Source organism: Crocuta crocuta, unplaced genomic scaffold (assembly GCF_008692635.1).
Source record: "Crocuta crocuta isolate KB4526 unplaced genomic scaffold, BGI_CrCroc_1.0 scaffold47, whole genome shotgun sequence".
Taxonomy (NCBI): Eukaryota; Metazoa; Chordata; class Mammalia; order Carnivora; family Hyaenidae; genus Crocuta; species Crocuta crocuta.
In genome coordinates, this window is record NW_027531995.1 from 202,554 (window position 1) to 221,131 (window position 18,578).

General features: G+C 38.0%; 1 protein-coding gene across 3 annotated transcripts in view; it reads right to left on the minus strand.

Moving 5' to 3' along the window:
* Window positions 1-18,578, minus strand: part of ZNF277 (zinc finger protein 277) — a 110,450-nt gene that overhangs the window by 15,587 nt on the left and 76,285 nt on the right. For all 3 annotated transcript variants that reach the window (XM_077775072.1, XM_077775073.1, XM_077775074.1), the window contains exon 5: window positions 3,421-3,512. In XM_077775072.1, the coding sequence (XP_077631198.1) occupies window positions 3,421-3,512 (92 nt within the window). The remainder of the gene's footprint in view (window positions 1-3,420; window positions 3,513-18,578) is intronic.

Here is an 18,578-nt window from a genome sequence, read left to right on the forward strand (position 1 = left end):
TGTGCTATGAAAGAGTGATATGTTATAAAGTATTTAAGTATACATAAAATCACACGAGTTCTTCAAAGTGAGTCCAAATTTGTTCCATTATTTGTCAGCGGACTAGAATATACTATATGTATGAATTAGGTTTCCGTCCTTTAACTATAAAAAAAATGTGCTTTGCTGATGTTTCTAATTTATCATGCGGAGGAGGAAGAGACAACTGCCAAAGGGAAATATGTCCTACTATGTATGTCCTGTAATCAGAGACATTTAGCTCACTATTGGACAGAGATCTGGAACCCACAAGTAACACATCTAATTATATGCAACGGTTATGATAACCTGAATACACAATGATCAACCTGTTGAATAGTTTATGTGGAAAAGGAAAATTTTAATTTATCTAAGTTTTACATAGCAAAAATGTTTATGTGTAAAACTATCTTATTCCACTGGGCCATTATCATAATCTGAGTTTTATGATGTTTGTATGTAATCTCTACACCCAACAGGGGCTTGAACTCACGACCCCAAGATCAAGAGTCACACATTCTTTCAACTGAGCCAGCCAGGTGATGACAGTTTGTTGGGGACTTATTAGTACACAAACCATTGATAGACTATGTATACTGACATATTATACAGTTTATTTTATGTATCTTATTTAGAGACTTAGCTGGCCCCAAAATAACTGTTTTTTCCTTTAGAAAATAAAGAATCCATCCCTATGAAAATGGTTTTTTTAAAACTATGTAGGAATCATTTATTAATCTCATTGTTAATATGCTCTGTTTAAGCACTTAACTACTGATAACTTTGAATAAAACTAGTATTTTGTGGAGTATTTCATTGGGCCTTTTGGCACAGATTTTTCTCTATTCCAACTGACCTATAAAAGAATCAAATCTTCATTAGTGGTGTTTTAACATCAGTGTTTCAATCAAAACTTTTTCTGAATTCTACAAAGTAGTTTATCTGAAGCTACTTTCTCCTTTTCAATGTTTTTCAGACAATAATGTTAGTTACCATGTTAGGCTTTTTTGTTTGTTTTTAGTACTGTAGACTGCTTTATTTGAAGTGGGCAGAAAATGGTATTTTCTGGCTGTCCACTCAATGTTGCCACTGAAACTATTTCCAGTTCCTAGAGGTTACGACTTCATAACATGTAAGTATGTATGTATTAAATGTTTATTTGTTTTGAGAGAGAAAGAGAGAGTGCACATACACAGGAGGGGCAGAAAGAAAGGGAGAGAGAGAACCCCAAGCAGGCTCCACATGGTCAGCACAGAGCCCAGACTTGGGGCTCAATCTCACGAACTGTGAGATCATGACCAGAACCGAGATCAAGAGTCAGACACTTCACTTAACTAACAATATACAACAGGGTGCCTAGGTGGCTCAGTTGGTTAAGTGTCTGACTTCCACTCAGGGCAAGATCTCATGGGTTGTGAGTTCAAGCCCCATGACGGGCTCTATGTTGATAGCTCGGCGCCTGGAGCCTGCTTGGGATTCTATGTTTCCCTTTCTTTTTGCTCTCTCCTGCTCACACACTCTCTCTCAAAAATAAATAAACATTAACAAAATTTTTTAAAAATGTTAAAAAACTGATGTACATTTATAGAGGCATCTGGGTGGCTCAGTTAGTTGAGCGATGGACTCTTGATTTCAGCTTAGGTTATGATCTCACGTTTTCATGAGTTCAAATCTGCAGAGCCCACATTAAGCCTATGTCGTGCTCTGGCAGTAGCAGTGCAGAGTGTTCTTGGTATTCTCTCTCTCCCTCTCTTCTGCTCATGCTTGCCTTCTTTCTCTGCCTCTCAAAATAAATAAATAAACATTAAAAAATTTAGAAAATGATGTGCTTTTGTAAATATTAACTGTTGCACGAGAAAGAAATCTGTCTGGTCTTTGTTCTTGGTTCCCAGGCACAGCGTTTCTAAAACCCCAGGAATTTAGGATTATCTTTGTTATGCTAAGGAGGCAACTCACCACAGGCCCCTAGCTAGCTTCAGATTGGGGGCTGGTCAACAGAAAGGCTAACAATGTGATTTTAAGGTTGAGATTCTGAGCCAGCCAGGCCTACAGAGACAGAAGGGGTCTGGAGACTGGAGATGGGAACAGTGTAGAGATGAAATTCAATGACTGAATCAATCATGCTTATATAATGAAGCCTCATTAAAATTCTGGGCACCAAAGCTCAGTGACGATTCCTGGTTGGTGAATACTTTGATGTACTGGGTGGGTGACGTGTCTTGATTCCTTGAGGAAAGGGGACAGAAGTTGTGAGTTCAGGACCCTCCCAGATCTTGCCCTATGCATTTCTTCATTTGGCTGTTCCTGATCTCTTCACTTGGCTGTTCCTTTATAACAAAACTGCAATCCTAAGTATACCACTTTCTGAGGTTTGTGAGTCATTGTGGTAAATTCCTGAACTATGCAAATTACTGGTGAGAATCTGAGTTTTTAGCCAGTTGGTCAACAGAACTTGTGGCTCGTGTCTAAAGTGGAGGCAGTCTTGCTGGGAATGATGCCCTTAAACCTGCAGAGTCTGATCCTGAGTCTGGGCAGTTAGTGTTAGATCTGAATTATAGTATGTCAGTTTGTGGTAAAGAATTACCAATATCCCAGTTTTTGAGTGTTTGTTTATTTTGAGAAACCTAGAGAGAGCGAGCATGAGCAGGGGAAGGGCAGAGAGAGGGAGAGAGAGAATCCCAAGCAACCTCTGTGCTGCCAGCAGAGAGCATCTCACAACCCGTGGGACCATGGCCTGAGGTGAAACCAAGAGTCAGACGCTTAACTGACTGAGCCACCCAGGCACCCCTAGATTTTCATCATTTTTATTATTCAAAAGAAAAACATCAAAAACAGCTAAAGGGTTAACAATACAAAAGGGTGTGTCTGTAGTAGTTTGTTGTACATGGTCTTGGCTGTCAGCCAATTTAGAATGCCCTACAACATTAAACACAAATTTATTTTTGGCATACAAAAAAAAAAAAAAGACAAGCAAATCAAGAAACAGACTCTTAATTGTAGAGAACACACTGATGGTTACTAGAGGAGAAATGGGCAGTGGATGCGTTAAATGAGTACTGGGTATTCAGGAGTGCACCTGTGATGAGCACTGTGTGTTGTATGTAGGTGATGAATCACTATATTCTACACCTGAAACTATTATTACACTGTATGTTAACTAACTGGAGATTAAAAAGTTGGAAGAAAGTAAAAGAAAAAAAATTAAAAAAATTATTCCTCTATTCTGCTTAGAGCAACTATAAGCCCATGTTTGATGTTAGGCATATTAGAAGAAAATTATTGGTGATATATGAAAGGGTCCTGAGCCATCCTACAGAACTTAATGTATATAACCATTATCGGTGTTTTGATGAGTTTTCAGATGAAAAACAATCATATTTAAAGACATGCATAAAGGCAAACCTGTTCCCGAGAAATTCCTCATTGCAAAACATACAAATACCATGAAAATTGTTATCATTTCTTTCTTGCTGCTGTTGTTCCAGAATTTCTTTCTGTAAAATAGAAACAGATATTTGATATTATCTTTAATAAATATACAGTTAGCTAATGAAAAATGTTATAGTCTGATAGGAGAAATCTGGGGTAGAAGCACAAAAGGAGTATATGAATACTGACAGTATTTCAAATTTCTCCATTTCTGTCTTTGTAACAAAATTCCAAGTCTATACTGTTAATAGCTAACAGAAAACTCCATTTGGATAGTTATGCAGGAAACTCAAGGTCAACTGGGTCTCATTATCCTTCTCTACCCTGGCTTTCCCCTGGTTTTATTAGTCAACTCCCATTATTGACCCACTCCCCGCACCCCGAAACACACATGTGGTAGGGTTTTTGAATTGCTCCTTTTTGTACTTCTCAGTTTAGTTTGTAATCAAGTTCTGATTGATTTTTCACTTGAACTATCGTTTATATTGCTTTTCTCCACCATTCCCAATATCATCACCCAGAGTCCGTTGTTTCTTAAACATTTTCATACACAAGTATTTTGTTGTTCTTCGACTCAAATACATTTTGGTAGCATCTGTTCCAATCAGGGTGGTTCCACACACTGTTCTTCCTTGAGGTCATTTTATTTCTCTTGGCTTCTTGCTTCTTATACACTCTTACCTGTAACTTAAGATTCCCACTTCTACCATGCAGTCATTTCCAGACTACAGTAGAAGAGGTAAAAGCTCAGACTCTGAAATGTTGAGCAGACCTGGACTGGAACTCTGGCTCTCACTTGTACTCATATTTTATTTAACTTATTTAATCATGAATTTTCTCATTTTTACAATAAAAGTGGAAATACTACCTCACAAAATTGTTTATATGATTAAATCAGACACTTCATGTAAGGAGCTCAAATTGTGCATGAGTCATGAAAGGCTGGATATTACTATTATCCAGCCAACTTCAATTTCTACTGTTTGTTACCCGTCATCTCTTTGTCAACTGTTTGCCTGCTTTGTCTTCTGAAGGGATATGAAAACTCCTTGAAGTTAAAAGAAAGTCTTTATGGTGTTCTTATAATTGGCATACTACTCCCAGCTTCTTTACTAACATGGAGCTCAAAATAGGAACTTTATAAAATTTACTGCTGAATCTATGAATATTTAGAGAATAGCATCAAAATGAGCTAATATCTAGAAGCTATTTTAATAGATTCCATGTGGCATTTCTGTAAACGTATCACCAAACATCTAGAAATACTAATCCACTTGAAGAAAAAAAATTAAGAAATTACCATGATAAAAATCAATTCAATGAACTGGCTTCAGCCCTGATGGAATCATGGATGGCCCACCTACTCTTCCTCTGTAAAATAACTTGCTTCATTTATTTTATGTTTTCAGACATTGGATAGTAGACAGTACTGGGTTGTGATTCATGAAAGAAGAAAATAATACACTGCCAGTTTTCTGTTGGGTGGTATTTTCCAAATTGCAACACAGGAAGTTAAACCCAAATGAGATATAGAGCTACCTCACTGGATGTAGGGGGAAAAAAAAAAAAGACTGGAGTCAGGACACTAAAAAGCGACTGTACTTTGTGGGACAAGGTACTAGAGAGGAGAGCTGAANGTAGAGCTACCTCACTGGATGTAGGGGAAAAAAAAAAAAAAGACTGGAGTCAGGACACTAAAAAGCGACTGTACTTTGTGGGACAAGGTACTAGAGAGGAGAGCTGAAGAGAAGCGGAAGAAACCTGAACTACTATACTGGGATTCTTTTCATCTCTGTCCAAATACTGAGCTGTACATGAACAAAAGAAGACTCTAGGAGTCCTGATGAAGTACTTTCCAGGGGCTGTGAGGCTTACTGGAGATTCCAGAGGTTATAACAATGGAGTATGCTAGAGTACTGACATACAGAATGAAAAGATCTTGCTCAACACTGTAGGCATATACAGCAAATACAAAACAAACTTTTTCAGTTTTTTTCCCCTAAGGTTTGTTTTATTTTGAGAGAGTGTGTGTTTGTACATGAATGGGGGAGGGGTAGAGAGAGAGGGAGAGAATCCCCAAATCGAATCCCACAAGGCTCGAACTCCCGAGCCATGAGATCATGATCTGAGCTGAAATCAAGAATTGCTTAACTGACGCTTAACCAACTGGGCCACGCAGGTGCCCCCAAACTTTTTAAGTATATGAAGGTCACAGCTTTATGGTGGTAGCAAGTAGACAGATAAAAGAAAGAGAAATAAAAAGGCTAAGGCTGATGTATCCGAACATTTTAATTATTGCTTTTTGAGTTTAAGTGAACCTTACAATCAAAAATGAAATGGACAGTACAAGTCAAATAAAAAAAGGAAACTGAACTTTTACAAACATGCATTGTTTGACAAAAACATAACAAAACAAAAAACACATTTCATAACCCTATGTCAACAACTTTGTTAGCAGCAAAAAGAAAAACCCAGCAAATAAAGCTCTTGATAAAGATCCCTATTTATCACTACTGGTGCAGTAAGGCCAATCATGGACTTTCTCTGCCTGTTCCTGTTTTCAGTGCAGAAGACCCATTAGTGTTCATTAAAAGTCACCATTCTGGCTCATATTTCTCAAGCTTGGGATGATATAACCCAAATTTGGCTAAAGAAAAATCTTACTCAACTTAATATCTCCTTGGTTTGGCTCAGCACAAATACAAAAGATTTGTGAGTCTAAACCAGAGAGATACTAAGCCAGCTAACATTTTCTCTGGCCAAGGAAGTTTAAGTTTTATCAACTGACCCTGAATTGTAAAACCCGAGTATAAACATTAGAAGTGATAAAAACTGATTCTTCTTAGGAGAGTCTAATGTACGCTTTGGTACATTCAAGGCAGCATGGGATAGTTCGGACAGTAAGGAAAATCACTTTAAGGGCAAGTAACTAAACCCGGGCTGTTCTGTTCTGGAGCCCCTCCCTCAGGGTGAGGGCATGGGGACTAGTATATCCGCACAATCTAGAACCACAGTAAGAGAGACAAAGACTCTGGGGTATCCTTGTCATCTTTCATCTTGCAGGCCCCATATGACTCCTTTAATTTTTACCCAAGTTCATTCCTTTAAGATCTGCCTTTTGTCCACAGCACACATTCTTTTTAAACTTCTTTCCAGACATTCCTCCCACGGCAGCTACTTAACCCATTTGTTGCTCCATTTCTACTTTCTGTTAATTTCATTTGCTTAAGACTTTTCTCAGTTTAAAATGATCAAGTCTAGGAAGAGAAGAGAATCCCCTCTCCCCTCAAAAAAACTAGTCTTCCCGTCCATTTTTCCGATTTATGACGCTCTTCTAGACTTGATAATATTAAAATGGGGAAAATCTCATGCACATGAAATCAATAGAGAGCAGAGGTCAATAAAGAAAAAGAGTTTTGCTTTTTCTTTCCTTCTTTCTTGCTTCCTCTTTTGTAAAGGTTGGTATTTGATTAGTTGTAGCATATATTTTAACTCACTTTCAGACAAAAAAATATATTATTAACAGAAAATCCATACAAAGCTTTACAAAGATGTATAAATCAAAGCCTACCTGCTTTGTGGTTTTATTTTTCTAAATAAAAAAATCTCATGCTGGGTAGATATTTATTCAGATTTTATTCACGGATTTATAGAACAGAGGGATGAAGAGAATGTCACAGATGTTATATGTTTGAACTTCTCAAACTTATCTGATGCAATCAGATAAAATTTTCATTACAAAATAGGCTTGGATAAAAACCATAGTTGTAAGAATACAAGATCAGCTTATGTATTAGGCAAAGAGTCATAATAACAAGCTGTATTTTTGTCTAATTGGTTTAAAATGTCAAGAATGGTAGCGAAGAGGTCAGTGCAGAGTCTTTCATCTTTATTCATAAGTTAAAGGCAAAGGAAACATTAATGAAACAGCAGATATAGCAGATGGCACTCAATAGTCACAGGATTGACATACATAGGTAGAAAATGAAAATGTGAGTTAGGCTGAAAGTTATAAAAATCAGCAATTTAGGAAAAAGCAATTTAGAAAATCTCAATTTAGTTAAGTATTTGTATATAGGAAAGTAGAAACTAAAGCTTAGAATAACAAATCCAATGGAAATAGCTTGCATTACCATAAGGAAGTAAAATTAAGGCTGATGTTATAAATTACAGATAATCAAAACCATTCTATAGATACTGACATACTGGATTCACAGGGAGTTTCCTGGCTGAACGGCTGTGTGAGTGGCTGTGAGAGAACACAGAACACTCTTAAGGTTCCTCCCCAAACTAGTCCAAAGGCAGAAGCACAGTGGAACTTGTTAGGCATTCTCAGTTGGGGAGCTCAGCTGAGCTCTTCCAACAGAGGACATAAAAAATGTCCCTACTACAGTTAGAGTGGTGGCCCAAAGCCTCCAAAGGAAGGCAGTGGAAATCTTCTAGTCCTCCTGCTTTCTATTTCCAGAACCATGGATTATCTCTGAGGTCTTTGGGATTATTTCATTTACACCTCCACCTTGGCCTAGTAAGTATTCCAGGCTGCTATGAAACAAAAGAACATAAAATGAAAGTAAAAGAAAAATAAAATAGGGTAGGATGCGCACGTAAGTTGAAGATTAAAAAATAAAAAGAAATATGTACGTACAAGTATGCACACACCCAATCTAATTCAAACCTAAAGGTGGATCCGAAATTTGGCTATCAGCTTTCTTAGAAAGGGTAAACAGATCAGATGAGGGTTTATACAAGAGTTTGGCTGGCTTTGTCCCTTTTCCTGGGAGGTAACCTCCAGCCCCCTGGCATTTCTTGAGTGGTTAGTGCCCTTGTTATTCGGGGTGAGCCTTTAACAGCACCTGATACTTAATGCTAATGAGATAACTCGGGATGGAGGCTGCCATGCCAAAAAGTCCAACCACTCTGTGGGTTGGGTCTTTGAGCTCAGCCTCACCTCAGAAAGAGGGGGAGAACTGGAGATTGAGTTCAGCTATGTGGTCAACAATTCAGTCAGTCATGCTTAATGAAATTTCAGTAAAAACTCTGGACACCAAAGTTAGCAATACTCATTAGCTCTCCTCATTAGCAATACTCTGTGTACTGTCACACACTGATGTGCTAGGAAGGCAAAAGGTCCCTGGAGATGATGGCAACTTTGTGTTTAGGACTTTCACAGATACCTCCTATGTATCTTTCTGCCTGGTTCTGATTTGTGTCTATTTCAATAACAAGATTGTAATCACAAGTATAGTGGTTTCCTGACATCTGGGAATTGTGGGGTCGTGGGAACCCCTGAGTTTGTAACCAGCTGATCAGAAGTAAAGGTGGCCAGGAGATCCCCCAACTGTGGCTGCTGTTAAAATAAGGACAGTCTTGGGGGGCTGGGTTGTGCTTTGTGAAGTTTGGCTTAATTCTGGGGAGCTAGAAGTCGCCGACAATAAGTATACAATGTGATATAACGGACAATATACTTAGAATGAATAGACCAAACAACATGGACTATTTCTCATAATGATCCTCAAAACAAGCTCACTCTCATGCCAAAGCACGTTCCAAACTCAGTGAAGTGCAGAGGGACTGGGTGAGGGTTGTTGTGTACAATATAATTTTTTTAATGTTTATTTATTTTTGAGAGTGAGAGAAGGGACAGAGAGAGAGGGACACACAGAATCCAAAATAGGGTCTAGGCTCTGAGCTGTCAGGACAGAGTCCGATGTGGGGCTCGAACTCACAAATCGCAAGTTCACGACCTGAGCCAAAGTCAGATGCTTAATCGACTGAGCCTCCCAGGTGCTCCTTGTTGTATACAATATAGATACCAGCTTCCTCCTGATTGGAGAATGAAAGTTCAGGTCTACCAAGAAAACTATTGAACTGAAACAATTTCCCCTGAATGTGGTTTCTATTATTATTGGTTGGTAATAATCTTGAATTTTGTCTTTCTAGTTAAGCACCTGGAATGTTACTTTTCTCAACTCTTGCTTCAATGCAGAGCCAAAGACCTTAGAAGGTAATCAGGAGATATTTCAGTTGACACCCTCATAGAAACTGAATAGTCCTAAACATGGCTCGGAGCTTGCATGACAAGTCATTTAATTCTTTGTCGAAATGACTCAAGAGAATAGCCACACACTAGATAAAAATTCCTCTAAGAAATCATTTTTAATCCACACTCCTACCATCTCAACACCAGCTACTGGCCTCTAAAGTTGTATTTTGCTTGTCATGGTCACAGAATTTTTAGCATGTATTAAATTTTTTTTAAAACGTTTTATTTATTTCTGAGAGAGAGAGAGAGAGAGAGAGAGAGAGAGACAGTGTGAGCAGGGGAGGTACAGAGTCTGAAACAGGCTGCAGGCTCTGAGCTAGCTGTCAGCACAGAGCACGACACGGGGCTCGAACCCACGAACTTGTGAGATCATGACCTGAGCCAAAGTCGGACCGACTGAGCTATCCAGGCTCCTCTAACATGGATTAAATTTTAAGTAAGGTGTTACCAGTTGCCTTGCCCTGATTGGGTGGGTGAGTGGGGGGTTGTCAGAAAATTACCCAATAACACCTGGCAATGAATGACATAATTTGCTAGCATATCTTCTTAAGACAAACTTCCGGCAAAATGTATATACCAAGATAACTAAAAACAGCAATTTATTGATATGCTTAACATTAATAATTTGGTTAAAAGATCAAGATTGGGTACCAAACAAGAATAGATTTTAGAATTGGGTCAATTGTCATTTAATAGGAAATACATGTGTGTGTCTTTTTGAACAATGTGAAAGAAAAGGCATCTATTTTAGGCAAAAGTGGCACTTAATCACTAAGATAGTAATTAAAATAAAGCAGAGGGAAAAGGAGGAGTTCTCCTCTGCTATCCTGCTTAGGATTAAGAAAGCCACAGAGAATATCATTACAATGAGAAAATGCTGGATAATCAAAAAGGAAAAGAAAAAAAGATTTCATTCCTTACTTAGAATCTAAAAATCTATATACCTGCACCATGGAATTTTACACTTTATATATATTTTAAAGTTTATTTGCTTATTTTGAGAGAGAAAGAACATGCACATGATGAGTGAGGGCAAAGAGAGAGGGAGACAGGAAGAATACTAAGCAGGTCTGCACTGTCAGTGTGGGTCTCGAACTCACAAAATGTGAGATCATGACCTGAACTGTAATCAAGAGTCAGACACTTAACCAACTGAGCCACCTAGGCGCCCTGGAATTGTATACTTTAAAAGGGTGAACTGTATTTATGTGAATTATATCTCAATAAAGCTGTTATTTTTTTAAAGGAAAAGAAAAAATCTGAAGTCACAAGGCAACGAAACAAACTGAATTCCAAAAGGTGATAAACCTGTCTGAGGAGAGGCAGAGACACACAAATTATTTCCCCTTTGGCAGAACATGGGAGGAAAAGGCAAGTAGAAGAAAACAGCTGAAATTTTATAGAATTTTTAAAGGCTAAGTCCCTGGGGACACCAGACACAAAAGGGTTCAGTCCTTTTCCACAGGTTTCCTCCAAGTTCTCAGGAGAAAGACTGAGAGAAGGGAGAAGAAGTGTGAACAACAGCCCACTGGTGGAAAGCAGGCACAAAACCCTGCTCTCAGCAAAAGCCAGAATGTGCTGGGGGAAGGACCCAGAGCCTGCACTGCTCCAAAGCAGAGGCATGCCGCTGCCAGGGGAGAGGGCAGGAATGCTGGGAAATAAAATATTATTCCTGAGTTCTTTCTAAGTGTGCAATAGTGTTCAGTGGTATATGAGCTGGATATGAAAACAGGCCCAGGAGACCTGACCTTCCAGTTTGTCAAGCAAGCTCTATGATGCATTCTTCCTAGAACATTCAAGAAAGTTATAGGCATGTGTTTTGGTGTTAAAAGACTTAAATATTAAAAAAATAAATATTTAAGATATTCGACATTTAGGGAGATGAAGCTTATCTTCCTAAAAGATAGTGTCTGTCTGGCCACAGCCTGGCGGGATGAAAGCAGGGAAAGAAGGCTGCCAAGGAGACCTGCAACACCGCCCCTTGGGCATTCTGTTCCCCTAAGGTGCCCAGGGACCATCAAAGGTCCAGAGTGCGTCTATTTATTTATTTTCACTTATGACGGGATTACAGAAGACCATACTCTCAAGGAGAGAGATGATAACATGAGCATTTAGATATCTTAGAGGAGTTAAAACCCTGAAGAAGAATCAATCCTGGAACAGTTTAGATTTTCTTTCTTTTTTTTTTTTTTTAATATTTTTATTTATTTCTAGGAGAGAGAGAGAGAGAGAGAGAGAGACAGCGTGAGCAGGGGAGGGTCAGAGACAGAGGGAGTGACAGACTCTGAAATAGGCTCCAGGCTCTGAGCTGGCAGTCAGCACAGAGCCCGACGTGGGGCTCGAACCCACGAACTCGAGATCATGACCTAAGCGAAAGTCGGACGCTTAACCGACTAAGCCACCCAGGCGCCCCTAGAATTTAGATTTTCTTAAGTTTCAGCCATCAGTACAGGTTCAGGGTAAAAAAAAAAAAAATGAAACAGTAGAGTCAACAAAATGGAGGTTTAAAGGAAAGTAATAAATATTAAAAACTGCATCACTCAGATGCAGAAAAAGGTCTGTACTGTTGATACAAATGAGTCACAAAGTACTTGCTTTCTTTTGAAGTGACTTGGTTACAATATCAGAACCCAGACTGCATACCAAATGGCAAAACCCCTAATACATATGGAACAATGATGAGCCTTTTCTTTTTAAGAGTGTGAACATTTGCAGCTTCTAAGTACAGCACTGGGGATTCTGGGCTGCATTCCTCTGAGAAACTGACATCAAGACCTGGAGAATGGTACCTCAGCTATCTTTGGTGATAAAAGAGACTGTGGAAGTTTGTCTGCTATCTACTTTCTGTTCTCTATTGCCCTCCATTCCCAAGGAGTAAATGAATTGAAATTAACATATAGAAGGTTATTTATTTATTGGTGAAAATAGGTGATTTGAACACTCCAGCTGGCTAAAACAAATGCCATTTACTCAGCAAGAATTTCCCAAAGGTTAACTAAAGGTGTGGTATTATACTGGGTACTGCAACCTATGACTTCTTTTTGGTTATAATCTGGAATTCAGAATAGTTTAAAATCTTTCCTACTCACTAAAAGAGTTTTCAGTAAATTAATCTGTCAATATTAAGTTTTGAGGGTCTACACTGTAGCTGATAGCTAAAGCTAATCCTCTACAGAAACCAATTTTTCCCAAGACACTTCAGTCATGTGAATTCTAAAAGCATTTCCAAAGCATTCATTTGTCTGCAGTGCTATTCTAGAAGCTCACCTCAGGTATCAGCTTCTCCAAAAACTTTTCCCTTCCTCTTCAGGAAAACCATGAGATTTTGGAGAACAGTACTGCAAGCAGAGCAAATACCAAGTGCAAGTGCAAACAGCGAGACATGCTGGACAGAGCTTGGTGTGTGTAAGGAACAGAGATGGAGACATGGCCACTGTGGCTGGAAGCAGTGATCAGAGTGGGTAAGAGAAACAGGCACTAGACCCTTTGGGGTCTTGGTAAGGAGTCCGGATTTTTATTCTAAATAAATGTGAAAGTATTGGAAATTGCTAGAGTTACATGAATTGAATGAGCAAGTAGCATATAAACTATCTTCCAATGGTTTCAAACACAGGAAGGATAAATAACATCATCTCTTGTTCCTTCTGCCTTTTCTCCTATTCTGACAGTAAGCAGGGCATTTTCATTTTGATCTCACTCAGATTTTGCCTAAAGGCTTATTTTTTCTATCATATCCTTTATCTAATACAAAAACTCAGTATGAAGAAATTAAAGTATAAAAGTCTCAGTAAACTTCCACTTATTTAAGAACAAGTCTGATTAATAAAGTAAAATGGAAATGAATAAATTTTGTGTAAAGATACTGATGTATAGTTTCAACCATGTTCAGAACAGAATCTGCCTGCAACTTAATTAATTATGTTAGAAGTCCTCTGAGTAGGGGTCAAGTAAAAAGCTACTCATTCTCCCTAAAGAATTCCTTTTTAAGTGTCAAAAAGTGCTAGGTAGCCCCAGGAGACTAACCTGTCTGCCAGAATCTGATGACTTGAGCATTCTGAATTTATGGTAGCAATGCTCATACAGGATACTTACTATACTTTAACTAAAACACATCTCTGCACATAGAGGCAGGACTACTGATGAAAGCAAAGTCAACAAAATCCAATACAACACTAAAATCCACTGTTGTCAGCATTTTATGAAAGCTGATAGAAAGTTACCTCTGACAATCATATCAAGGATCTTAATAAATAAATGAGAAAAGACACGTCAACGACTAAAGCAAGACAGTAAAACAAAAAAGCCAGAGAGAAATTTCTTAACTGGTTTATGATATATACTCCCACAAATCCACGAGGTTTGATGTGACTAATATTCCACCTTTTTGAAAGACATCAGCACCTCCTACCCCTTCTGAAACTGCAATGATAACAGCAACAACCATCTGCTTGCTACGGAGGAGAGAAAGACAGCATTTTTCTTCTACTTAGAGTCACACTGAGGCAGCTTCTGAAAAGAAAGAAGGAGACAGGAGAGACAGAACATCTAAAAGAATTAGCTGCTAGAGAAAAAAATTATATAAAGGTAACCATTAGATGGAACAGAACATCTCAGTGAAAAAAAGAAAAGCAGAAGTACAGAAAGAAAAATAATTGCTAGAGTTAAACACATGAGAATTAGAAAAGCATTTCTATTTGTACTAAAGATATGAGGGAATCTAGCCTAGACAAAAAGAGGAAGACTTTAAAAATGGAAAGGTGGCTATAGGAGACTACAAAATACCCATGTCTTACACTAAAAGAGGAGAGAGTTACAGCACGGATCAGCAGATCACAGATCATAAGATCATAGCAGATCACAGATCATAACCTGTCAGAGGAAGTATTTTCTTCGATAAACTCAAGGTCAGGTATACCCCTATGTTTCTCTAAAGATGGGGAAACTATGAAAACACACGATCTTCAAGTTTTAAAAGAAAATGTAACAAGCTTAGGCCCAAAGGAATAGGCACTTACTATCTACCATTGATTTAATAAAGAAATTGTATTTTCTTAAAAAATCTTAGCAATAGAAACAAAACATTTATTTACATATGTATTTTTAATCTCAGTCATCCAATTTTATTCGTTGTAACAAATGTCAATTTAGAAAATGTCACTTTTGCTTTCAGAAGTAGGATCACATTAGACAAAGGATCCTGGTACAACTGGAAAAAGAATGGTGCCTGCGGGGTTAGTAAAAGTTTGAGTTGCTTCCCTTCCTTTTGTATTCAGTAGATAAGTGTGGCCTTGAACATTTCTCCCAACATCTTTGACCCTGTTTTTTTCTATCTAGAAGGAAATAATGATACAGCCTAACGGGTCTCACAGAGCCAATGTGTATAAAAAAATGCCATGTAAATTCCAAGTTCTGATGAAGGAGTTCAAAGTGGTTAACATGAGGATTCAGTTTAGCATAGTTTCAGGCTAGGTTTACGTTTCCTTAATGGAAACATTAACTAATCTGAAGTTTAAAGTCACTCAGTGGTCATTTTTTGCTAACTTGATCTATGTTGATTGTTAAGAATGTTACAATTCAAGGGGGGATATCCATTATATTTGGGAAGGTTATTCTAGCCCTGGAGGGCTTGTCCTACAAGGGTAGGAATCATGGAAGGAAAGTTTAAATGTAAACTGACTTTTTACTTTTACACCATAGAAAGTAATTTAACCTTTTACTAGAAATCTATAAAGAAAAGTGGCACTAGGAAAAAAAATCTTAGTCATAGATACAGAATTTCATTTTTTTAAAACTTCCTTAAATTTTTTTAAAATTTATTTTTGAGAGAGAAAGAGACAGCATGAACAGGGGAGGGTCAGAGACAAAGGGAGACACAGAATCTGAAGACAGGCTCCAGGCTCTGAGCTGGCTGTCAGCACAGAGCACAACACGGGGCTCTGACCTCAGTCGGATGCTTAACCGACTGAGCCACTGAGGCGCCCCTTATTTTGTTGTTTTATTGTGGGGCAAGGTGGAATATATAAAGTAGCATTAAAAACAAAAATTTTTAAACAACCTCCTTGACCTCCACCGCAGCAACCTCTTACTTGACACATCCCCAAAAGCAAGGGAATCAAGAATAAAAATAAACGACTGGGACCATATCAAGATTAACAGCTTCTGCACGGCAAAGGAAACAACCCACAAAACTAATAGGCAACCAACGGANTGCTGTTGGTGGGAATGTAAACTGGTACTGACCCTCTGGAAAACAGTGTGGAGGTTCCTCAGGAAACTAACAATAGAACTCCCCTATGACACAGCAATAGCACTGCTAGGAATCTACCCAAGGGATATAGAAATGCTGATGCATAGGAGCACATGTACCCCAATGTTCATAGCAGCACTCTCAACAATAGCCAAAACATGGAAAGAGCCTAAGTGTCCATCAATGGACGAATGGATCAAGAAGATGTGGTTTGTCTATACAATGGAATACTACATGGCAAATGTAGAAATGAAGAAAATGTAGAAATGTAGAAAAAATGAAATCTGGCCATGTGAAGCAACATGGATGGACCTTGAGGGTGTTATGTTGNAAATAAATAAACATTAAACAACAAAAAACCCCCCAAAAAATTTTAAATTAAAATTTTTTTATAATTGTCACAAAACATTTATAGTTGTCATAAATGACTGCTTAAGTTGACATTCATAATAGTGATTAAAAAAAACCAACACAACAAAGAAACTTCCATGCAGTTAAATGGATGTTTTCCCTCATCCCAATTTAATGAAAAGTTTTATCTGACTACTGGGAGCTTACAAATGCCACATCTTCCATAGGCAAATTGAAAAACTAGTGCTTTTTAATGCTAAAGTGTAATGCAGTGTTTAAAGATGTCTGCCTTGATACTTTATATCTCTTAAAAATTTGGGGTGCCTGGATGGTTCAGTCAGTTGAGTGACCAACTTGGACTCAGGTCATGATCTCCTGGTCTGTGGGTTCAAGCCCCATGTCTGGCTTTGTTCTGACCGCTCAGAGCCCGGAGCCTGCTTTGGATTCTATGTCTCCCTCTCTCTCTGCCCCTCCCCTGCACATGGCCTGTCTTTCTGTCTGTCTCTGTCAAAAATAAAAGCATTAAAAAAAATAAATAAAAACCAGGGATATCTGACAATACGGTTTTATAGAAATATCTCACCAATACTTGAAGAGTAAAATTAAGTTAAACCTTTATTGAAAAGTTTTTTTTTTAAATGTTTATTTGTGAGAGAAAATGAGTGCGAGCAGGGGAGGTACAGAGAGAGAGAGACAGAGAGAGAGAGACAGAATTTGAAGCAGGTTCCAGGCTCTGCGCTAACAGTGCAGATGTATGGGGCTTGAACTCACGAACCATGAGACCATGACCTGAGCTGAAGTCAGACGCTTAACCAACTGAGCCACCCAGGTGCCCTTTAAATTAAACCTTTATGAATAAGGCTGAGAAGATACAAAGTAAACATGACAGTCCCAACCCTTCAGAAGCATCTATTCCAGTAATGAAGACAGATTTTTAAACAACTAGCTATAATTGAAAAGCTAAATAAAATAGTGCATTTAAAGAGCTCAACTGAGGTTATTAATTCTGACAGGTGGCATCTGGGAAGCTTTTGTGGAAAATGTGACATTTAAGCAATATCTTGAGGGGTATGTTATTTATACAGGTGGACAGGTGGTGCTGGCATTACTGGTTGATGAAGCAGAGTCCAGAAAGTATCTAATACACTTGAGTAAATGTGAGACAAGTAGTTTTTTACTAGAGGGCAGGGGCTGTGGCCTATCTCATCTATTGCTATAGCAACAACATTTAGAACACTGTCTGCTGCAAAATAAATATTTATTCAATAAATTAATGAATTGGACATTGGGTAACTGAAAGGTAAAAGACAGTGGCAATACAGACTTAATCCAGAAAATCTTAAGGATATATGAATGATAAAGACCATTGGAGGTTTCAGCAGAAGAGAATGAAATGATTTGCTATATATTTTAAAATTTTGGAGGCAATGTCAGTGACTGGAGAGGTGAGTCCATTGACAGGGTAAGATAAAAGGCATGAGGATTACAAAGAAGGGTGTGGATATGGGACTCAGAGGTGGAAGTGACTGGAGGTAAAGATGTTTCTAGCAATTTCCAAATTAAGTGAGTAGGAGAATGGTGGTATCATTACATAAGAAAACAGGCAAATCACAAATTTCAGTAAAGAAAGAAATAAGTTCAGGTCTAGGCACATTCAACTTAAGGTGTTATTGGAAATCCATATTTAACATAAGGATAGTTAGAATTGGGGTTCAGACGTGAGCCAGAATGAAAACTACAGACAAACTCAATCAACAGGTATTTATTCCAACTGCCTACTCTACACCAGCACCAATATTTGAGCTGTTAGTGTAATGGTAGTAGTTAAGAGAATACATAGCCTGGATTAGAGACAAGGCCTTGAGAAACTTAACATACACCCACTGAAGAAAAAAGAAGGTAGAGAGTCACTGGAGGACATTAAGGTAAAATGGCGAGATCACAGGAACAGTTTTAAAGAAGAAACCTTAAGAAAGGAATGTACACAAGCTATGAAACTCTCAAGAATCATTCCTAATTCTGTAGTTCCCTTCTGAATACATATAAAAAAAATTCCAAAAGTGCTAAACAGAATTTCAGCTTTTCAGAATGAGAAATGGGAATAGACCTGAAACTTACAAATGTCTCAAGGAACCAGTGGTCTAGAAGAAAATGGAAAAAGAAATATGGTTCTAGTCTTAAGTCTGCTATAGTAACCTAAAGTGAATCAGTTAGACTCTATTCACCTCTAGCTACTCACGCAGAAATAAGAATTAAAAAAATGGAGTTTGGGGAAAAACACCAGTATGAACTTAGCAATATATTGAGTACTACTTAAGGATACTTAAATACAAGACATAACTGCCGCCCTCAAAGAGGTTACAATGTCAACATGAACTCAAGTCATACAAAAGTATTTAAGCTGTAGTGCTTTACTGAGAATTCCAAATGAAAGAGTTAATATCAAAGAAAAATCCATATGCAAATTACCACTAATGCAAATCAGGACAG